The sequence below is a fragment of the Lissotriton helveticus genome, chromosome 9 (genome assembly GCF_964261635.1).
Source record: "Lissotriton helveticus chromosome 9, aLisHel1.1, whole genome shotgun sequence".
Classification (NCBI taxonomy): domain Eukaryota; kingdom Metazoa; phylum Chordata; class Amphibia; order Caudata; family Salamandridae; genus Lissotriton; species Lissotriton helveticus.
The window spans coordinates 1,166,953,591-1,166,978,101 of NC_136070.1; the positions used below are offsets into that span (position 1 = coordinate 1,166,953,591).

Consider the following 24,511-nt stretch of genomic DNA (forward strand, 5'->3'; position numbering starts at 1 on the left):
TGGGTTTCATACATTTATTATTCTGTACATTAGTAGCAACTTGTCAGTATTGGCACTAGCTTAACATGACTTTATACGTAAATGTTACTAATTTGTAACACTTTTGTGCACCAACATTGAATTGGTATTGCACATTTTGTGAAAATGTTGCACTTTTGAACTTCGCAAAGATCTTGCCAGATAATATCTGGCAGAATTTCTGTGTGTGGGGGGGGGGGGTTGCTTGGGGTGTACAATATTTCAAGTGTCATAGTACCACTACCTGTTTCACCAGTCAAAGATGTGGAACTCAGAAAAGTGTGTTACCACTGTACGTTGTGTACTTTTCTGGCCTTTTGCAGAAATTCCCAGCCATCCCTACAAAAAAGCACCTGTTTCACATCTCCTTGTGGAATTTCGGGTCTTCATATCCATCGTTTTCCTGCCTAATTACTCCCCATCTCTGTGTAATCTCACTAAAATCTGGATGACTCTAGGTCACCAATGATACATTGTTAAAGTCTGGGGCTTTCTTTTAACAAATCAATGCATTCTGAGTTGTAGGGCTTATGTGACTCCATTGAAAACATTTGGCTAAAGACTGGACTGCAGTTATTAAAGGAGCATAAAACTGAACTAGTGACCCCTTTACATTGAGACTTCCAGATAACTTCCATCACTACAGTCTGAATACCTGTGAAATACTGCTTTCTTGTTGGCAGAGACTCTATCCTTCTTTTATTTCTGCTTTTATTTCTTCTGCTAAATTGCATTCCCTAACGTGAAGTCAATCTTCACTTTTGTATTTATATTTCCTGTGTCTCTTAATCCTTGACTTCATGCTGCTTGTTTTTTCCTAATTCCCTTAAAACACTTTAGGCCTGGTTCACAAAGGCAAACTTTTGTGTAAGTTTACTATTTTTTGGTATTCACAAACCACAAGTTAATAGTAAGTTTACGACTGTGGAGACTCTGCAGTCGGGATGGAGAACTCTGAAAAAAAAAAAGATAGGCTTAGCAGCAGCTTTTATTTGTTGGTGCCTACGCTCCTGAGCCGGCATATAATCTATTGTTTATCAAATACTAAATAACCAAAATATAGTCTGTGTGCTGATGGAGAAAGCTTTCTAGAGAGCCCACCACCTTAGCTTTTTTTTTAATGATAATTAATTTTGACTGTGTCAGATTAAAGTCAACCCAGCATCTTGGGGGACCTTACGTCACTATTACCATAATCAGTAGAGCACTCAACCAATAAGTTGGGCAAGAATGTTAGATTGCAACATTAGACACAATCAATTGAGTCCTCTTACCACCTGAGGTTCTGTGGGAGCCGCGAAGCCAAAGTTGCGCCAGAGTTGCCTGCAATCTTCACCATTCAGTCCATGGTCATTGCAAGGTCAACAGATTTCTCTGTGTCACCAGGGATAGCAGGTTGCAGACCTCTGCCTTTTCTGATGCAAATCTTTAAAATTATATTTAAGTGTGTTAGTCTGCTTGATTTAGAGGAACTAAACCAAGATATGACTGCCACAATGCATTAGGTGGTTGAAGTGGCCTAGAACTCGGAAATTGTGGCGGTGATGACATGGAGTTATTTGGTAACCTAGGACATCAGCGAGGGTTGCCCTGGCAACAATGCTGTGGCAAACATTTTTAATGAAAGCTCGGCCTATTGCAAGTCAGAGACAAAGAAAAAGATAAAATTGTCTGACACTAAATGCAATTATAAATGAGTTGCCATGTACTTAAACTATTAATTAGGCCTCAAGGGTTAAACATAAGCATTATAGAAAAATAAGTAAAACAATGTAGCAAAAACATATTCTAAATAATAAATACACTTTTCTTCCTGGGATGAAGGTACAGCCCAGAGTATCGCTGAGTTTTAGCCACATCCTCCTCCTACTTTATCTTAATTTATCAGAGTCAAATGAAACCAGAGTTGGGAGGCTGCCTACTGATGATCACATCCAACCTGTTGTTGAAAAGATAAATTGCTGAGTCATTGCATCTGATGCATATATCTGCCCACATCCTGCTGGTTACAGTCCTGCGACTCCTTCTGATTTCATTACAATCCACTGGACAAACTTGTCAAATCTACAAGCAGGACACGCGCCAATGTAGATACCAGACAGATGAAGAGACAGACAGGTGAAGCGGCACCCAGACATTCCATGAAAAAGCACATGACTATGTTACCTGCCTGCATGGGTTACCTTTAGCCCTCCTCCTTTTTTGGCGACGTTTCTAAATTTAAATTCAAATCTGACCAGGCCTGTGCCAGACCAGTCATCTAATCTTATATCACGCAATCATTTTGGCAGCCGTTTCCTTGCGGATGCGGTGATCCTGCGCTACACAAGAACTAGAATACTAATGAGGTATGGTTACAATCCAACAGATGGATTGAAAGTTTTTAGGAGAAGCCTGAAGAGAAAGTCGTATAAAAATATGATGACTACACTTCAAACTCGAATGTGTATTTCTTCAGTATGAGGAAGCATTTTAATTTGGTTCAACAGATGATATGTGTGCATTAAGGGACATTAAATAGAAGTGATAATATCTACACAGAAGTTTAAAAAACATTAATGTGCTGTCTTGACTTTGATGGCATTAGTAACAAGTGGAAACTGACCTGGCATGCACACTCATACTTATTAACTAAATAGCTGTTATGACGGAGGACCATTGTATTGTATTATCAAACCATCAGCAAGAGAGGTTTTGGGCAACGCATCCACTGAGCAGAATTATTTCAAGGTGCTCAGAAATGTAGTATAGAAAAAGAGGCGCAGTTAAATTTTTTAAAAAAACGAAGCAAAGTATTTGCCTAGGAGCACACAATTTGATCAAGCAAGGAAGCCAAGATTGAACTAATACTGCCTGGCAGCACATTGCCTAACCCAGGCGCTAGATGAGTATCTACTTTTCTGTCCTATTTAACACCAAAGGACAATTAATTAATTAAGTAATAAGGTTAATTGTTTAGGAGCAAAATCAGTGCACAGTTTTATTAAATGCAGGTATTACATGTCAAATCGACACACAAGAAGTCTTTTTAGACAAAAAAGTCACAGCTAAGAATAAACAGGTCGCTCTATTTTTTAATGTTGATATCACCCGCTTTCTCTGACTTAGCAATGAGATTGATGCCAGGAGACGCTCAACACAGCAATGAAAAAGCAATTAAAACTATTACTCCTCCGGTTAGACTCTTACTGAGGCACAAATAAAGTGCAGTACTTGGCTGCCGACAGACTCCCACCGAGGTCAAGCTGTCACATGTGACTGCTGGCTTTTTATTAAAATTTTTTTTTATTATTTATGGTATTTGTGCATATACATACAGTGAACAAGGTGGTTACATTGTGGGGAAACCCGCCGGCTGGCATCCTGGGTAATCCTGCAGAGCATTGTTGCAGAAGGGCTGATCTGGACATGGTGTAATAAAGCTCGCTAATGATTTCTAATGATTTCTCAGATGATCCAATCACACAACCTTCTGAAAACCCACTAGCACACAATAGCCCTCACTTAAATTGGTTCGGGAGCTTTCATTTATGCGATACAATGTGCTGTCATGTTTAATAAACGTGTTTGTTCTTTTTTGTATAGTTTGGTCTAGTGCTACATGGATGTAAGAACCCCAAAAATACTTTCTTAGATATGTGAGGGTGGTGGGGTGGGGGTGGGGGGAACACAAAGTGGATTATGATGTGTTGTACTGACATGCTTGTTTTGCGGCTGCAATATGAAAAAGTTAATAAAAATGTTTATAAAAAAAATACTTTCTGAAGGTTTCACCTTTGTAGTAGTAAGTCAGGTGGTAAAGCAGTATTTTGTGTTGCTGACTTCAGAGGGCGTGAGGTCTGAAGCATTGTTTCCGTGCTGAATTACATTTGTACAAAGAGGCCAACAAATAATCAAGAAAATATTATAGAATGTTTTAAATTTTGATGTGAATGGGGGAAATCTACTTTGATTTGATTGCTTGAATGATTGGAGGTGTCAGCAGAAGTGAAAAGTAAGTAAAGTGACTGCTTTGCAAAGAAAGTCTAATATTTGCTCCCGTAAGGATTCACTTTCACCTAAATTTGCAGCAAGTTTGGAATTTTAACGAAATTCCCAAAGAAATTCAGCAATACTGCAATATTTGCCCCTTCCCACGAGGACCCAGATGCATAACTTTATTATTAATTTGGGAACGAAGAAATAATTTCACATGTATAAGTGTAACGCATTAGTGAATTTTCATTGAATAACTTTTTGTTGCTCCTTCGTGGAATAAACATATGCCCCTTTGTCGCACATCAGTCAATGTTGGTGGTGTTCCCATCACTTTTTCACCCTGAAGCCAACTTTAGTATAGCCTTCGAAAGGAGAAATGTTGAGATTGTTTTATTATAGTGGGAAAATACCTGAAAAAGACTTGTGAAAATTCAAAATGTATACGATAATTCCACATTCTGAAAGTTTCCTTGTCCCGAACGTATACAATCTGTCTCTGTGGGGTGTGCTCACTCTTCAAATGACATGTTGGCGCATTTTTAACTGTCAGTAAATGTATTTACTACTGCAAGTTCATGCTTTGTGAGTTATTAACATGAACTTGCTCTTTCTACCTCAAGCACAATCCAGGTAAGTAATACCTTTGTGAAAAATATTCAGACTAGTGTGATATTGTCAAATGTGACGGATTTATTTCAGACCTTTTGTATCAAGTGCAAAGTGACATTGAATTTTATGAGAAGTCCTTGGTGGCATTTAAACATTGAGATAATAGACATCAACAGTGATGTAACACGTAGACATGGATGCCCGCTTATATGATTGATTCTTTATGGATGGGTTTCCAGAGAGGATGGGATGCGTTAAAAGAAAGCATGCATCTCCCATATTCAATGACTAGAGATATTTTATTTTTATTCAGGACAAGTATAGAAGGACTGATGTCAATACAGAGCAATAGGAAGTGCGCTATATAAATATGTGTTTCTCCACCAGGCCCTGGTATAGCATTGACCATTAGAAAGTGACAAAAAAGTAAAAAAATAGTAATGAGTTGGTTTGCAAGCCAGACCAGTGCTTACCCCGTTAAATGCTAGGGGTAAGCTCCCTCTCCTGTTGGAAGGGTTCTTATTGGACAGTAGAGCCTGCTTAAATTAATATACCCGGTTTAGATTTTCTATGTAAGATGTGAGAGAGAAGAACCAAGTGGGACTGAAATTAATCAAGTCAAGTTAGGCCCTTTGGTAAGGTAGAAGATAAAGAGTAAGATAAAGAGTAGATTACTTGATTAAGAGGAGTTGGTGTAGTAAGTATTCACTGATTGAGTGTGCCTGCATCCGTCTTTTGAATGCATGACAGCACTTTGCATGGTCGAGAAGAGGCCAAGCACTGCTGAGAGTTTCAGTTTCACGGTGTGGCTTTAACTCTTATAAGTCCCCTAGTATGACTGAAATAGAAGAAATATTTCAAATTTATTGTATTATTAAAACCATAATGAAAAATGTAAGAAGAATTTTGTCCAGAAGAAGGTGCTCATGTGGGGAAGCCATTGAAACACTGTATTCATGTTTCATTCCCATTTCTCTTTGACGGGAACATGGGTGAAAGGGCACAAAGGGGTGTTCCGCTCCCATGACATGACCAAATCATGTTTTGTGCATTATAGATAGTCTGTTGAAGAGTATGAATTTGGGAAGTGAAATAATGTTTGACCATAGGAAGGGCTTAAAATATGATTAAATTCACACTGTCACATCAGTGATGTCTATTGAATCATTGGCCTTGGCTATCAAAAACTAATTGTGGAGCTGATAGACAGGTAACTTCAGAAGAGGTTCAATGATCCTCAGTACATTTACTTTTCACAAAATGCACATTCTTCAGTTCTTGATATTGGATAACAGCCAAGTGTTTCGTCGCTATGTGACTTTTTCAAGGCTTGAAGGTATGGAAGTATCTGAATAAAATAATTTTTTTTAAGCCCCATCAAGACCTGCTGTTGGCTCAGACATTTGTTTGGCACTTATCATGATACTTATCAAGGTCCCCATGATTGGTTCACGCCACAGTGATACTACAATCTCTTTTACATGTTGTTCCCAACACTTTGGAAGTGCTTCTGCCGTTTATGAGAAGTTTCATTGTCCACACTAGATTGCACATTTGTTTGCCATGCTCTATTGTTCTTCGCAGTCCACAACTCCACTTATTATTAGCAACACATGACTATTCCATAAGTGCTGCTTTCTGAAACAGAACAATATTCCAGCCACAACTTGTTTTCGGCATATCCTTCCATACCTTCAAAGCCTTGAAAAAGTCACTGCATGACGAAACACGGATCGGCTGTTATTCAATATCAAGAACTGAAGAATGTGAATTTTATGAAATGCGAATGTACTGAGGATAATTGAATCTACGCATGTTCACAATGAAGGAAAAACTCTTCTCAACATAAGAACTTACTGTTTGGAACTTATACATTGTGTTTTTTTACGCAATTGAGTGCTTTGGTTTTCCTTCTTATAAAATTATCGCACTGGATCTTAGGTCCTTTTGTGAACTCACACCTTTGGTAGTAGGGTGTGGGATAATCTCAGAAGCACCATCCCAAAATGTCCTGTGCTCTGCCTGTATTACTGCATTCCCACTACAATTTGTATAGTAATACGAGGTGCGATTATTAGTCCATTACTACCTTTTCTTATATTTATAACTTCAGAAGAGGGGAAGGTTATTTTTGTCCCTCAATAGTTTTCAGGTAGTTAGTAGCATTTGTATGTGCAGCTCTAGCACCCAGAATGATTACAGATGGACTGCGCATCAGTGGTGAGCAGAATGAGATTTTGGATCCCTTTGTCCTAATGCCAATGTAGTCTATTTAGGCTATCTTGCCAACTACATGGGAGTTTTTCTTTCCAAACAGAAGAGGGTTCTACTTGGTCTACTGGCTACTATTTGGCATTCACCACTCACATCTCTGAGCTAGCACCATAAACTCTTAATAAATTTCGGTTGCAGGACTGCATTCTTACTTAGACTATTCCTTACAGTTCGCCACATGAAGGTATGCATTCACATTTGAGTTGCACTACTCATTTTCTGGAGATATTTTAGTGTCATTTCTTCCTTTTGATTGTGATCCTCTAATTTAGCAAATGTTATCTTCCCTAACCTAGAAAGTCTAGCTCAGATTGTTAGTTGTCCTGAGAAGACTGGGCCCTACTCAATCTCCTCTTATACAGGTTTGGTCCTTGTGAATGGTTTCCTTCAATATTGGTCCTATTTGGGTGCTTTCTCTCATACTTTATCCCACATAAGAGGGTCTCCATTCTTACATGGACAGTCCTATTTATTCCAGTCAAGCCTCAATGTTTTTGAGATCCTTCTTTTAGGATACACAATAACCAACATCTGTTGTAACTGTTGTTGACACACAACAATCTATAGATGCTTCGTTTAAGTGCCCACATTGCTCTCATTCCTTCCTCAAAGGTATTAACACCACATCTAGGCTGTTGCTTTAATATGTAATGGCTGACATAAAAAACTGAATACCACTCAGATTTTACAAAGGGCTTGTATTAATAGGAGATTTATGTGTAAGAAACTACAGATGACCGCACATGCAGAATTACATGTTTATCCTGCCTTCATACGTTTTGAGGGTGAAAGACCCCTTGCTAAAAATGCATTTTGTGTATCTGCGGAATTTGATCTTACGTCAATTCAATTTACATTATGGGTGCACTACTGTTTAGTTGTACATTTGCTCTAATGTCTAGACATTCATTTTCTTTTTAACAAGGGTTGAGCTTTTAGGCTGCACCCAATCCACGGGTTGGCTGGCTCAGAAACAATGTAGCATCCATATATTTCACCTACAAGCATAAGAAATTGATTCCTACTCCTAATATGTAAGACCTGATTGAAAGAATCATAATTTCGGACCGGCTATCTTCTTAATTTTGGGGTTGTCACAACCTGTTCCGCATAGTTTCCCTCTTTGTAGACACTGGTAAATATACATTAGCAATAAGATGAAATGTGTATTTGCAGGGTGGCAAAGTTAAAAAACTGTTATCCAAGCTTTAAGGTGGTGTTGGGTACGAGGTACCTACTTCTTGAAAAGTATTTCCTCAGTCTAGAAAAAAAACCTGACATCAAATCCTGTACAAGTGCACTGTTCCAATTAAACCTGGTGGAAAACCCATCTGACAAGAGGTAGGGATTTTTTTCCTCCTCTGGAAATCTCAGAAAGACCTAGATTTCTACATCCTATACCTGGAAAACCCATGTTTGTAAATCACAAAACAAACATATCTAAGAGAAAAGCAGACAAGTTTCTACTCACTTTTTTTAAAGATCTTCCTACTGCGCTAGGTCATTTCTAACCACTTGATACATATGCATGTGTTTATGGTCAAAACATTTGTTAAGGAGGGGCATCACAGTAATTTATATAGCACTTTAATTAGGAATATTTTACAATCAGTCTTCGGTGTGATAACTCTCTTGTGTGTTGTTCTGTTTATGCCAGATCCTTGCGGAAAACCTGAGGCTAGAGTGCAAGTGCCATGGAGTTTCTGGATCTTGCACAACCAAGACTTGCTGGACGACTCTGCCAAAGTTTCGTGAGCTGGGCTACATCCTGAAAGATAAGTATAATGAAGCAGTTCACGTTGAGCCAGTAAGAGCAAGCCGAAACAAGCGCCCAACTTTCCTGAAGATCAAAAAGCCTCTGTCTTACCTCAAACCCATGGATACAGACTTGGTGTACATTGAGAAATCTCCAAACTACTGTGAAGAAGACCCTGTCACCGGTAGCGTGGGAACGCAGGGTAGAATGTGCAACAAGACAGCGCAGCAGAACAGCGGCTGCGATCTGATGTGTTGTGGTCGGGGGTATAACACGCACCAGTACTCAAGGGTGTGGAAGTGCAACTGCAAATTCCATTGGTGCTGCTATGTCAAGTGCAACACATGCAGTGAAAGGACAGAGGTGTTTACCTGTAAATGAACCTACACCCTGGGAAGACAGACTTTGCATCCCTGGGAATGACGCCATTACATTGCACATAATCTTAAGTGACCTGCTGCAAAACTATGGCAAAGATCACTTGCCTTTGAAAAGGAAAACAGCATGTGGACCCCTGTCCCTAAATGCATTTGTCCTTTGGTGAAGATGCGTATCATCCAAACAGGCAGACCAGACCAACGCTGAACGCAAAATCAATGTGGGCGCGATGATCAACTTGAGGAACACAAATAACAACTGAGCAAAATACCTAAGTGTGGCACTTATATTTTGGAACTAGATGACTGAATATGAACCTACTGTCATTAAGGGAGAAAAGGAAAGAAAAAAACAGAGGGTAACAGTACCCGAGTGTGAATGTATGGACTACGTGGATTGAGGTTTCTACACTAGTGAAACGCTTCTGCCTTTCTTGCTGGCCCTCTCCCTCAGGCTCAGCCAAATCGTGTAGAGCTGCTGCAGCTTTTTTAGACACTGGATTTTCTTATGCTTTTTATGTTCAGCAGTTTTCTTTTTAAGTGCAGGGACTTGGAACAACTGGGCATAATTATAACAATATTTAAGCATGGTATTTAGTTAAAACTAATGTTAATTTATTTAATGAAAAGACTCTATCAGCATTCGGAAGGTTCTGCAAAAACGTCAATTAGTTGCTTTTTTGCAGAATAATCTTGATAGATGCAACTAGGAAACACTGGAGCTGTATATAGTAGTGCTCATTACAATCTTGTTCTGGTTGTATAGGACTTTCATGCTATATCCTGATATTTAAAATCAAGCAGTGATACAAATAGCCATGCATATTTATATAGATTTATATGTGTACACATATACACACACACACACACACACACAGTTGCTGCTTGTTGCTAATTGTCTGTAAATACGATCTAGCAGAAGTTTTCTGTGCATACGCTATATTTTCATTTATGAGAGCAAGAGCATTTGAGAACATACCATGGACATCAATATGATACTCCAGGCTAATCTCCACCTTTTGGAAAATGGACCATAAAATGAAAGAGTATATTTTGTAAGAGACTATTTTTATATGAATATTTTATTTATACCATGTCTGCTTGTATCCCGCTATAGCATGTCCCTTTTTGCTAAACTCAAGAACACTGTTAATCATTCTAAGGGTGTTTAAAGGGGTATCCGGTGAATGATGGCACAATAGATCTCAAAACCCGAGCTCAATTAATCAAACAAAGGAATATTCTGAATGTCTATTGTCTGTGATTGTTGGAGGAGCAGGGCCGAGAAAAGAGAACTTGATTTTTTTCTCCACACTGGATAACCCCATTAACAAATTATAGATGGCTGCCTAATCTGTTTGCACTGCTGTAGCCAGGTGGATATATTCCTGTGTAATGTTAGTTTATAGGTTAAAAAGCTGGAAAATCTTCCTTTTAGATGAGGAGAATTGTGTATTTGGATATGTGTGCGTGCACCTTCATGAGAGAGTGTTTGTGTGACTGCATGAAAGTCTGTGTATACAAACTGACTCATTTTTCCCTGTACTACAATTCGCAGAACGTACAAAAGACACAGCATCAGTGTTGCCACATGGCCGGAATCCGTGATTGGTACTTCCCTGGGTGCTTACTTGTCCCATTCTAAAAATGGAAAGAGAATCTGCTTCCCATAGGCATCATCTGTTGAAACTGCGGCGGTGTGAATGGCGAATGTGCTGTGTGGGCTATCAGTTAAACCTTCATATTGTGCTACTGTCAAATCTGATTTTATCACTGGCAGACTGTAGACTGACTGTAAAAACTTGCATGCCACAGGCTGCCTGATTCTCACAGATAACACACAGGGCTGGCACGTCCATATTAAAGTGTTACTTCAGAGTCAATATGTCTCTTTCCCTGTGATACACTACAGTGCAGTTACCACTGCACAACTACTGCTGGTAACTGTGTCTATTGTAAATGGTTTCATTAGCCCATGCAGTAGGCAGTGTTGTATCAAATATAACACATCTGTATGTTATCTGAAAATGAACTGTAGTCTTTATGTATCTTGGAAAAATGGACAATGCAATTGCAAAGCAATTTGTTTAGTTGGAATTATGCTAATTGTGAGTGATGAGACAGTCATCCTTAAGTGCAGATACCCCACTAAAAGTATGGAAACGCTCTAGGCATTTTCGGAGCTTCCAGTGTGTTCAATGTGCTCTAATGCAACTGAAAGTTGGTGGAAAGTTTAACACAGACAAAATAAATAGATGTTGTTGGTTGCTTTACTAGAGGGAGACATATTGCTGTTAGAAGTAAAACTTCAGCCGTTTTGAACAAAGGCAAGGTTCCCACATTCCACCGGTAAACAATTTTAGTACACCAAAACACCTCTCACTAAATATTGTTACTGTCAGCAAAAAGGGCAAGAACCACAAACACAGGTTGGAAATACCACATGTGTTAGTTACCTCTGTACAGCTGTTTGGCATGTTCACAAAAAACAGTTAAGGACATGGCATACGTAATTCGTCCTTTAACACCCATTAGGATCTTTCATTAAAGCAGATTGAAAATACAACGTGTAAACAATCCTTCTACAACCATTTGGCTAATTCACAAAAACATTGAAAGTACCACATGTATAAGTAATCATTTTACACACATTTGGATAATGCACAGTAACAGGTTTGGAAATACCACACGAGTAACATATCATCTAAAATCTGTTACGCTAAATCTCAAAAACAGGTTTCAATTCCAGTATGTAGGTAATCCTTGTACAATCGCTTGGCTTAATTTCGAAAATAAATTTAAAATTTCACAGACCTAGATTATGACTTTACTTGTTTGGCAAAATACCACACGTTTCTTACTTGGACATGTGCAATTTATGCATGTTGTAAATCTTCCAAGTTTATGAATGTAATAAATAAGTATGTATGCCAGCTACTGAACCTTAGAGGACACGTGAGGAGGGTCAGCACATTTCTGGATTCTTACTTTTATCTTTTGATTTACTTTTTATTTATTTGAACTGAAGTCTTTATTGGAATGGCTTCATTTACTACTCCCACTTAAGTTGTAATTTGCATGCAACTTGATGCTGCTTTAAACATTTCCTATACCACTTACACTTCAATCACCCCCGTGCACCAAGTCATATGTGCTGAAAATAACCACACATGTGTGAATCCCCCTACCTACAGCCTGAGAGGATATTCACACACATGCAGGGAATTTCGCGCACAGCTCATATACCAACCCCATGAAGAGACCACTGGTGTGAAAAGCAAATTGAAAACTATTCACAGTCAATGGAGCTGTGAGTGGCTAAAACAGGCATATAAATTAAACACTGTCTTTACCCGGTTCATGCTTTATAAAATAGTAAGAAAAAAATATATGCATTTGATTTGATAGCTCAGTTCAAAAATCCACTGTTTGAAATAACTTTCAAGACAAGAAAGGAGTTAAATAATTGGCAAAATTACTTTACATAAAATAGCATGATTGGCCTTTGTCAATCGAATATATGTGAACTGATTATTTCACATATATTAGGATAATAAAGGTTGATCAGGCTAGGTGCACACACCCACACCTATATGTATATCCTGCACTCTCCACCCAACGTGTTGTGGATTTTCCACAAAGACTGAAGCACGGACCATCAAATAGGTGCTGGCAAAATTCTTTATTTTTCCATTTAGCAGCAGTCAGCCATGACGCGTTTCAGCCCCGGAGGGCCTTGACCACATGATGCGCTCCACAGCTTCACTTTGCCTTTTCTACCATTTTTTCATTTAAAGTGACAGGTGCAAAATATTTAACAGTCTTAGGCATAAACAAAAGACTGTATGTTTACGTATCTCATATCTCATTTGGTGCACGATTTAAAACCAAGGACGCTGATATTTAAACATTGACATCATGCTTAAAATTACTATAAATTCATGGTTAACCTCTGTGTGTAAAGTACATAAAAAATTGATCGCCCTGGCTCCAGATTTCGATAAAACCTCGGTACAGAGTACATAGTACTGTTTCAGTATCTCAGTACAGCAATTCAAAATAAATGCATTTTGATAATCCATTTAATTATATATACACACACACATGCATATCTACACGCACTTATATATACATATCTATCTATCTATCTATCTATCTATCTATCTATCTATCTATCTATCTATCTATCTATCTATCTATCTATCTATCTATCTATCTCTCTCTCTCTATATATATATCTATCTATCTCTCTTTCTCTCTCTCTATATATATATATATCTATCTCTCTCTCTCTCTCTCTCTCTCTCTCTCTCTCTCTCTCTCTCTATATATATATATATATATATATATATATATATATATATATATATCCAATTAACGCTCCGGCGCCTGTAACCACCAAACGGAGAAAGACACGGACTCCAAAATCAGCATACACTGCTGGCTGCAGTGACTTTATTTAATTATAAATGGTGCGAGATGTCGGGCAGGATGACGCGTTTCGGCTAACGTGTAGCCTTGCTCACATGAATATATATATATATATAGTCTATCAGCAACATCCACAGAACTCCCGAAGATAATGGCGCAGACCCCTGTTTGAGGGTCTGAGGCATGCACATCACAAATTCTCTAATGCATGATATAAAATCACAGTTGTTTTGCCTCTGTTGCTGTTTTCCTTAACTCACTGTAAGGCTGTTATTCTAAATAGGCCCGAAAGGGGTGATGTATTTATACCAACTACCAACACCGTCGGTGGGTGTATTTATTGGTGCAGTGAATGCCTCCTATTCCGAGTTTCCTCTAATAAATTAGAAATTGTATGTTGGATTTGGTGCTTTCTGCTCCAAATTCCACATGTAATGGGATACACGGTGAGTCTTTCCCCTGGGAAATTTCTATGGGGTTCAACCTGCAGAAATTCACCAAAATGGCAGGGTACGGGGTTTACTGAAAAGCTTGGAATTTCAATCCATTAGCAAACAGGTCAGAAATTATAGGTCCACTTGTAATTATTCCTAAAGGCTGAACACAACTTACTTGGGCCACACATATATTGCTTAAAGTTTTAAATAAGAGGGTCCTTCTTCAAAATTATTTGATGAAAAAAGGATTTATCTTTAGAAAAAGGATTTATGTTTAGAAAATCCACAAAGAATTTTCTTTGTATGTAGTAAAAGGGCTTTATGTTGATTATTCTAAGAAAATGTTATGACCCCAACTTTTTATGTCAGTGCATTAAATTGACCTAGAGGCCTACTGGTGATATCAGATGCAAAGCTGCTAGAAAAATAGAAGTGAATTTAAATTTTTGAGCCACTGTGGTGTAATGCAGCTGAACAGTTTACGATGCTAGATGTCTGGTCTAGGAGGGGGTACGTTCTGAATCTGGAGTTAATTGGCCATGTCTGTTCGCAAATGTGCCTGAAAAGAACACGGAATAAAGGCTAGAAAGAAAAGGATTTATGTTTTCTCAGATACTTTTTATTCAAACAGTTTGTCCTTTGTCGTCTGGGAGACTAGCTCTGTTTTCCTTGTGGAAGAATCCCACAATGGACGTGCAACACATACAATCGCACCCCACATCTCATTAGAATGCGCGGTCCCCCTCGCTTTCCACCAATCCCGTCTCAAACAATATGAGCTGCAAAATTCTGAAGCCAGCAATATATCGTGGTGAAACAAGAACAAAAAGAAACCCTTTAAAATCTATTTTCCGCAAGTGTAGCCCCAATTTACTCTGCATGTCTCCTTGCACGGCCTACTATTGCCTAGGCACATTTTTAGCACATCCTGAATCATGTACAAAAACTGCTAAATTCCAATTGTATTATGCTGAATAAAAATGCTAACGTTGGAAAGTGAGTGCTCTAATGCCAGTGAACGGGAACACTTTAGGTAAAAAAAAAGACCTCATGAGTGAGTTTGAGTTGTCTTTGTTATGTTTGCAAAAACTTCATGAAGACACGTCTTTCAACAGCAACAATTAAAGAGAGAGTGCCTCTGAACTTAATTGACTCGCTTGGCAAATGCATGGTTACCTAAAAATTGCAAACTTAATTAGTAGAATAACAAACTTAAGTAATGCTTCACTGTGAAGCATTAGATTGTCCACCTACAAGGACTGTGCAACACGCTCAAGACTTATTTTGCAAACACGCTGCACCAGTGTTGTAAAGGCAGCTGTGCGCCCACATGAAACAAGCAGAGTGCCAACAAATCACAGCAAAGGACCATCAACATCTGAGATCATATCATCTTCACGACCACATAGCATGGGAAGAATTTGTGTTTGGTTAGCATCAAAGAGCAGAGACCCCTATCGCCCCTCTGCCTGTATGTGGAGACCTCAGACGCCGAGGATTGATCTCAGGTGCTTGTTGTGATGTTATTTACCTTTGATACTTGACTCCCTCGCACGTTGTCCTCTTCAAGTGAGAAACCTGAAATACCTAGGAGTGTGTTAAAGTTTTATAAAGAGATACTGGTGATGTTACATCCCGCATAGGCTGTGAACTAATTTCTGGTAATTAATCATCACAAAGTGATGGTTGTCATGTACAGCTATGTTCGAGCAACTCCCCAGTGCATCTGGGTATTCGGATTGATACTCAAATATTTGTTTTAAAAAAAAAATGTTTCTCTTTGGCATTAACCAGGCCTAGAGGGTGTCAAAACGCTACTCACAGAAATGCCTAGTTAGGGGTAGTAAGTGATTTATAAATACAATTGCGATGCAATGCAATATAACTCACAGCCGAAATATTATCAAGTGTTAATTGAAGATTTAGGTTTAGCAGAATCTAGGCAAACAAAAAAAACCAGTAAAGATATTGTGCTTCGGCTGTGAAAATGCCAGAAATCATAGGAATTACATTTAGATTGCCTAAATACGTTTAATCGAATGCCTTTTTATCGCTATTTTCAGAGTGATTTGTGATGGCCATCAGTGAAGCATAGGAGGATGAAGTGTGGCTCAACGGTTAGAGGCAGCAGACCCAGAGGCAGAGGTCGGCCCGGGACCAGGGTTCAATTCCCGACGCGGCCGGGTGCAGGACCAATGTCAGCGGGCCTGATAAATCTCGCCTCGGTGCCACTCTAACCATGGGGTCCCACACTGCAACTCTGGGCAATAGCTTGCTTAGTCTCCACTCCAGCCCCATCACTGCCGGGGATGCCTGGCTGCACCATTGGGGATGCCCAGTAAAGGGATCATCTCACAGGGAAAGCCAGGACGGGTTCCCCAGTGTTACAGCGCTGGGACGCTCCAGGGTAACCACGCGCTCTATAAATCCAACATTCATTCATTCATTAGGGCTTCGAGTTCGGTATGCAAATCTCATACCTATTGGGTCACTGTGCTTTGTTTGAGGGGAAACACGGTTACCAGGCGCAGTGTTTTAGTGCTGTGGAGCGACTTTGGACCCCAGAGACAGTCAAGCTTTACATCCAAATAATGATGAGAGTCAGTGATTATGAATTGATGGACTATGTATGTGAATGATGTCATCTATTTCCCCAACATTTATTGATTGGAGGTGGATGTCGGTCTCAAAATTGGAATAATTTGTGTACAACCACTGAAGCCAAGATTATTTGAGAAGTTTATAAATGCTACCCTATGCATCTGGGGAGCAGTGCCCAGCATTTAATAGTTTACAACATTACTCACCGACACATGCGATAGCACATAGTTGGAAATCATGATCAAAGGCAGGACAGTATTTATAAACAAGGGACAAGAAGAAGAATCTAAGAAGAAAAATAACATTGGCAGAAGAAGCATCTAGCAATAATGATGTAGAAAAAAGATTTCAGAGTTTTTCATATGACACAGTGAGAGTTGGATGGTGAGAGATGAGCTGTGGGCTGACATGCAAACTGAGATAAGCATCACCAGCAGAGGAATAGCTGGTTGATGGGTATGTGAGTGGAATGGAGACCTTGAAATGGTTTTGGTTGAAAAAGTTGGGAATGAAGCATAGGTTTGACTGACAAGTGGATGACTCAATTGAGGCCCATTTATATACTGCTACACCGCACTGACGAGGGCTGACTATTCCAACATTGGTCTTGGGGTGCTCGTACTCCTATCTTGATGAGACCTACTGGAGCAGGAAGAAAGTTAATTTGCATATAGCTGGTCTCTGAATTTACCTAGTTGTTTAAAAATGATGGACTGGAACGTGGCCCAAGCAATTAGCAGTGACTGATACTTTTACAAACATTCCACCCTTCACCTTTGTGTTTTGCACATTTATAAACTGTACAGGGTTGCTAGTGCATTGTTAATGTCATCAGGTATTATTGCACCGAGTGGGGAAGAAAAATTTCAGGAAGGATCAGGGAATGTGAAAAATGCTGCCCAAAAGCAAGAATTTGTAATATTTGCCAGTTTTAACCTGTAGAAACTCTGTCTTCCACTGACAATATTTTTACTGGAAAAAAAGTATAACATTTGCCCACTAGTAACTTTAAAAATGCTACAAAAAACATAAAATATAAGTGCCAATGTTTACTTTTGTGAAACATATACATAATTTAAGATGTCATATTTGTTAGGAAGTCACTCAGTGTACGAACAAAGTTTGAATTGTTTGTTAAAAGTTATAAATAGCTTATTTAACTTTAAAATCTTTGTTGTGTATTTGTTTTGTTTTAAATCTAAGTTTGCTAATGTGTCTGTTTGGTATAAACACGTTTTTTTTTACCTTTGTGACAGGTGTGACCAACCTTTAAATTGCATTAGAAAGGACATTTTATCTTTGCAGCAGTAGCCAATATTTCCTGATTTTATTTTACATTTATATCAAATTTTATATTAGGAATGCCTTGCATTTGAACAGTGATACAAAGTTACTTAAAGGTTTAAGCTTCAGAATGAAATCAGCTGAAATTCAACCCTTTTAATTTCTATACAGAACTCACGAAGAAAGGGCTGGCTGCATAGAAACTTAAAGAAGTGATATGGTATGCATAGATGGAATTAAAAGGCTTTTTATAGTTCTATAATTATGAAGACCAAACAGGCGGTTCATAATCAGATTGCATCATAAAGTCAAGAAAATCTTTTTCTCTACTCATTATGGAGAGATGTTGGTTCTTTGAAGCCCTGGTTTTCGGGAGTGAATTTCAACTCTGCCAATGCTGTGACGTTTTGTTGCCTTCAGCAGGATGCAAAGTGGCAAGGTTTACTGTTTCTTTAAATAATGGTACGTGGAGGGTAAGAATACATTAGCATTAAAGACACCACCATTTAATCAAATTGATAATAAACAGATGTACCTCACTGTTAAAAATGTGTCTCTATTTGGCAGAGATGTGCACCCTGTCCAAGGGGGGACTGCAGTGTTAGTCAGGGTAAGCTAGAAACACACTAAACAATAACCTGTGCTCACCCTCTGGTAGCTTGGCACAGAGCAGCCAGAAGTATCTAAAAAGGTAATGTGTCAAGTATTTGTGAAAGATACACACACACAGTAACACAATGAAAATATCACCAAAAAGAGTCCACACAGGTTTAGTAAAATAGAGAATATTTATCTGAGTAGAACAAGACCCAAATGACAAAACTCCAATCAGTAGAAGTCGAGATAAGAATTTTTAAAGAATAAATGAAAAAACAGTTCTCAGAAGTAAATAGTGCTAAAAGGTTACTTGAGGTCATGAGGGAGCGGGGTAAATCCAAAGTTCAGGCTGACCGTGATGGAGGGCAGCACGGCTGCGAGACTCACGCAGGTCCCACTTAAAAAGTACCCTATATAGAGCAAAGTGTCGACGTTGGGAGCACGATGTGCCAGTTCCAATTTATGTAGTGGGTACCCGTCTTGTCGTCGAGCTCCATAAAGATGCAGGCAATGTGTGCCACCAGGCTGCGCAGAGCAACTTTGTTGGGCTGCAAAGGCTGTAGAACCGCTATCGCTGAACAGCCTCTGCTTCAGCGTCGAAGGGCGAGTGCATCGGTTTCGATCGGTACAAAGGTGACGATATGCTGGCTTTGCAGCAAAACAACTGTAGAACCCAGACCCAGGCCTGGAGGGGGATCTCAGGCAAGGGTAGAACTCACATATGTGTAGTAATAACAAATTGAGAGAGAGGGAAAAGGGCACTCTTGGTCCCCCTGTTAAATCTTGTAAAACAACAAAAGAGTGTCGTGAGAGAAGTGTGTAAGCACTAGACACAGAGAAGAAATCTCCCTGAAGAAGTCACAGTGGAAATCAGCGGGATTTTTTTAGGAAGCCCTCACTCACCACCCTGGGTGGGGTACATGCTTCATCATCGGGCCCACCAAGAGAAGCCGAATGCCTCCCTGCTGTGCTACAACGCCAGATTACTGCGGAGCAGGTTCTTTGTGGCAAAAGTGTCAAAAAGAAATGTGAATTAAAAATGTCAGAAACTGTACAATACAGAATTTTTTTTATTCAATGGTCAGTTTGACATAAGTAAAATATGTGTGGGAAACTTACCAGTTAATGACTCGGTTGTTTCCACTTAAAGTGGGGTCAACATGTTTCTGCCCGTCTATGTGTCATTTACTGGGCTTTCATCAGGACCGTCAGGTGGTGTACCTCGGCGGTATGGGCGCGCTAAGGCCCACCCTTACCAGAGGACGTGAAAGTTAAAAACAAGTGTGTAAAATAAAGTGCAAAAACCAAACAAAAGTGATGTGAAACCTTCAATTTGAGGTCCCTGTACTGTTTGATCCACGGGGTCCGGTAGCAGGAGACGCTAGGTGCAAAACGGGTGGCAGGCGTTGCGGGCGGTGTGCCATTGTCGCTTCCCCCCCCCCTCCCGAGACCCATGGGGTGTGGATCTTGTGCATTACAAACAGTACAGGGACCTCAAATTGAAGGTTTCCCATCACTTTTGTTTGGTTTTTGCACTTTATTTTACACACTTGTTTTTAACTTTCACGTTAAAGGGTGGGCCTTAGCGCACCCATACCGCCGAGGTACACCACCTGACGGTCCTGATGAAAGCCCAGTAAATGACACATAGACGGGCAGAAACATGTTGACCCCACTTTAAGTGGAAACAACCGAGTCATTAACTGGCAAGTTTCCCACACATATTTTACTTATGTCAAACTGACCATTGAATAAAAAAAAATTCTGTATGGTACAGTTTCTGACATTTTTTATTCACATTTCTTTTTGACACTTTTGCCACAAAGAACCTGCTCCGCAGTAATCTGGCGTTGTAGCACACCAGGGAGGCATTCGGCTTCTCCTGGTGGGCCCGATGATGAAGCATGTCACCACCCAGGGTGGCGAGTGAGGGCTTCCTAAAAAAAAAACCCGCTGATTTCCACTGTGACTTCTTCAGGGAGATTTCTTCTCTGTGTCTAGTGCTTACACACTTCTCTCACGACACTCTTTTGTTGTTTTACTAGAACTCACATATGGCAGAGTCCAGCAGCTGGAACTCTTTTGTGTACCTGAGACTTCAGAAAACAGGAGGCATCCCAGCAAGCCCTTGAAGTCACTCTGCGTTCAAATGATATAGGTCCAGTCCTTTTGTGTCCCTGAGACTTCCAGAAAACAGGAGGCACACCAGCAAGCCCTTGGAGTCACTCTGGGTTCAGGTGAGATAGGTCCAGTCCTTGTCCTCAGCAGGGCAAAGATCAGCAGGCAGCAGGGCAGCTCAGCAAAGCAGAGAAGCAGTTCCTCCTAACAGTCAGTCGAGGCAAAGTACGGCACAGCAGTCTTTACTCCAGCAGCGTTCCTCGCAGGTTCAGTATTGCGCTGATTTGGTAGGGTCAGAGCCCCGGTACTTACACCCAAATGTGCCTTTGAAGCTGGGGGTGACTTGAAACCAGCTTCTTGTAGTACACAGGTACCTTTCATCCCAGCCTGGTCTGCCAGGCTTTCTCTGAGGGGCGGAGGTAATCAGGCCCTTGTGTTGGGAAGGGACACAGCCTATTCAGATGTAAGTTTGAACTCCCTCATCCACTTCCTGCCCACTAAGACCATCAGAATGCAGATGAATGCATATAAGTCCTCTGTCGCACCCTCCCTTCCTGCGTTTGTGGCTGTCTAGAGGAAATACACAAAGTGTAGTTGTCACCCAGCCCACACATGTTTTGAAGACCAGCTGCAAGCACACAGAGCTAAGTTAAGTGCAGGGAAATGCCCACTTTGTAAAAGTGGCATTTCTAAAATAGTCACGTAAAATCCAACTTTACCACTAAAGACCATTTAACATTACCATTCCAAAGCTATGAAACATGATTTAGCTACTCCTTTCTAATCAGGAATTACAGCTTTAAAGTGTTTTAAGGAATTTCCAATGCTAGCCTATGAGAGGAGTATGCCTCACAGTAGTGAAAAGGGAATTTAGCTGTTTTCCGCTACCAGGACATGTAAAACTAAAAGTATATGTCCTTCCTTTTAGTTACACAGCACCCTACCCATAGGGCTACCTGGGGCCTACCTTAGGGGAGCCCTATGTGTAATAAAAGGGGAGCTTAGGGCTTGGCAAGTGGTTTTAAATACCATGTTGAATTGGTGGTAAACTGCACATATAGTCCCTGTAATGGCAGGCATGAGACAGGTTTGAAAGGCTACATATTTTGGTGGCACAGCCAGTGCTGCAGGCCCACTAGCAGCATTTATATTACAGGCCCAGGGTATATGGTATACCACTTTACAAGGGACATATGGGTAAACTAAATATGTCAATCAGGTATACACCAATTTCACCATGGTTCGAGGGAAACACATGCACTTTAGTACTGGTTAGCAGTGGTAAAGTGCTCAGAGCCCTAAGGCCAACAAAAAGATACAGCACAAAGTTGAGGTAAGTAGGCAAAAGGTTGGAGGAAGACCACTATGAGGGTAGTAGGTCTAACACTTACTTAGATCACATAGATTAGGCTTGTCTAACATAAATCCAGGTGGACCAGAGCCATTTTGGATACATTCAAATGCAATTAATTTAAATTGACCTCATTTACAAAGTCTGTGATAATCCTGAAAATCTGGTAAGGATCTGGCCCACCACTTTTATTGAGGTTGGGAGAAGATTAGTTATTCTTCCCTAAACAATTACACATGGAAATCTAGAATATATATATTAACAGTAACAGCAGAGTTCTAAAATAACTCATTTTTTAATCCCTTCGGTGCTCATGACGGCTCCCGGCCATCATAAGTCACGGTGGGCGTGTGCTGATGACGGCCGGGAGCCGTCATGACCACGCCCGCGATCGGAATGTCCAGAACCGGCGCGGAAATCCAGACGCAGCCAAGGTGTTAACATTTACAGCCAAAAGACAACTGTGGTCTATTAGATTCAAAATGATTGCTTACCAGTATAGGCAGGCACACTGTTATTGCAAATGGCGATAACAGGAATTTGTTATTTAATTCATCACTAGAAAAGAGAGTAAGAGTACATCATCATCTGTTTTATTTACAAATCCCTAACCAACCTAATGCTTTCTGCCTTTCTTCACATTTGAATAAGGCGTTTGTAGACAGACTACAGGCTACAGTGAACTATCTAAGTTGTGATAATAAGTAACTCACTCTTACTTAGAGTGAAAGAATGGGATGGAGCAAGTGTCTGCTGCCACTACACACTCATAGCCTGGGTCAATTCACAAACCAATAGTTAGCATGCTAATGATTCACCTGGCAAAAACAACAACTTGTAGGTGAATCATCAATATACAAATGGTGTGTTCTGCAACACTCGTTTTCCCTGATCGATACTAATGACTGGGGAAGTACTCAGTAAACAAATGCTGCTGGGAGCAGCACTTAATACGCTTCTCCAAGAATTGGTGAAGAGTGTCGCAGAGTAAAAGGATAACCCTACATGAGCAATATTTAACAATCCCTGTTAATAAAACTGGGTATCCCTCTTTGACCCATCACAGGTTTTCATTATGGAATACTTTCTGGGCGTATTTGTCACCTGAGAGAAGTGGGAAATGACCTGTCCAGATGGTGAACTTTGGAACAGGCCTGGAAGAGTCCAAAAGAAACTCCTGGACAGTGAAACTACTGGTGACATAAACAGGGGTCTGTGGCTACCATATAATGTATGCCTAGGTTAGCTCTGGTCCTCAACCAGAGATCAGATCATTACTGGGAGCATGGAGTCAAACTGTATATGAGTTAGCTCTGCTTTTACTTTCTCAGAGGAAATCTTAAAACTCCTGAAAGGGTGAGAACCGTCAGGAGTGCACCTACTCTGGTGTGTACCTTCAAGTTTAACTCAATGTTTGGAGCCTTCTAGTGCAGTATAGTTTAAGTAGTCATGAAAACAGAAACCATTGCAGTTTTCTGCTATGACTGGGAATCTGTGATTTAGCCCTGAAGTACACTAGTCTGCAGCCATCATGTACCACAAAATGCCTCAATGGAAAGTTGATTGCTTGATAGATTCTCCAGAAGTGGATGGACACCCCCTTTGTCACAACAGACTAGTATTAAGCAATACATAGGAGTGAGTGATTGTGACATGTGGGGGGGGGCATGGTGCTGCATCTTAGGATCCCCTTCCTTGATTTGATATCTACTGTTGGTCTTTTATAGTGTTGTCAAACCAATAAGTCAGTGGATCTTCTAAAATGACAGGATGGCATAATGAACCTGTACTTTAATTTTATTTGTGCAGGTATTCCCACTGTCTGAAAATGGATTTGCTATATTTACTCTATTCGTATCATGCTCAAGAGAGGCTTGTTTCAGTCAAGGGGTAGCGAGCAATGACCCAGGTCCAGTGCCAGCAGAAATGTTTCTGAGTATGCTAAGTGACTTTGGAAAAGGAGGGGGAATTGATCAGAAGAAAAGTGTAACAAATAGAGTAGAGTAAGAAATCAGAAGATTTTCCATAGAGCATTGGGATGCTAAGGCAGTAAATATTTAAAAAGAAGACATGTTGATACAGCAAAAGGTGTAATTATTGTTTAGGCCAGGAACTTTAGAAAAAAGAAAGGGTATGAGCACATGACCTACAATATGGTTAATTATAATACGCCGTAGACAATAACTTCAGTATTTACCACTGTTATGTTTTCTCTTTGGTCATTCAGAAAACTATACATTTTAGGAAGCTAGCCATTCTGCCTGGTAGAATATTGTGGAAAAGATGAAGATGTGGGAACAAAGAGCTTTGAAAATCCTAATTGATGACTCACTCTATTTGTGAGGTTGAGGAAGGGTTTATAATATGGATTAGAATATGCAACCAGCACTTTAACCCTGGATGCAATCTTTTTGACAGGGCCATCCTGAGAAAGACCCCTGTCAATAGGTTGTTCGATGACTAAGAATGCAAAGAAGTATAATTTGCATTGTTAAACTTTATCTTTAGTTTGGTGAGTCAATTGTTGTTGAGGGTACACATAGAAATGGGATTGACAGGGATGAATGTCTTGAAAGAAAAATAGGGTAGTCTTATGAAACATACATTGAAGACACGGAAAACATACCAATCTTTCTGAGTGTAGGAGAATGTTTGAGTGGGAAGACCTAAAGAAAATGTG

The 24,511-nt window shown here is 39.9% G+C and overlaps 1 protein-coding gene across 1 annotated transcript in view; it reads left to right on the forward strand.

The window, feature by feature from the left end:
* Positions 1–13,301, forward strand: part of WNT7A (Wnt family member 7A) — a 146,079-nt gene extending 132,778 nt beyond the window's left edge. Inside the window, exon 4 of the mRNA XM_078661628.1 lies at positions 8,537–13,301. Coding sequence (XP_078517754.1) covers positions 8,537–9,016 — 480 coding nt within the window. The 3' untranslated portion in view covers positions 9,017–13,301. The remainder of the gene's footprint in view (positions 1–8,536) is intronic.
* The last annotated feature ends 11,210 nt before the right edge of the window (positions 13,302–24,511 follow it).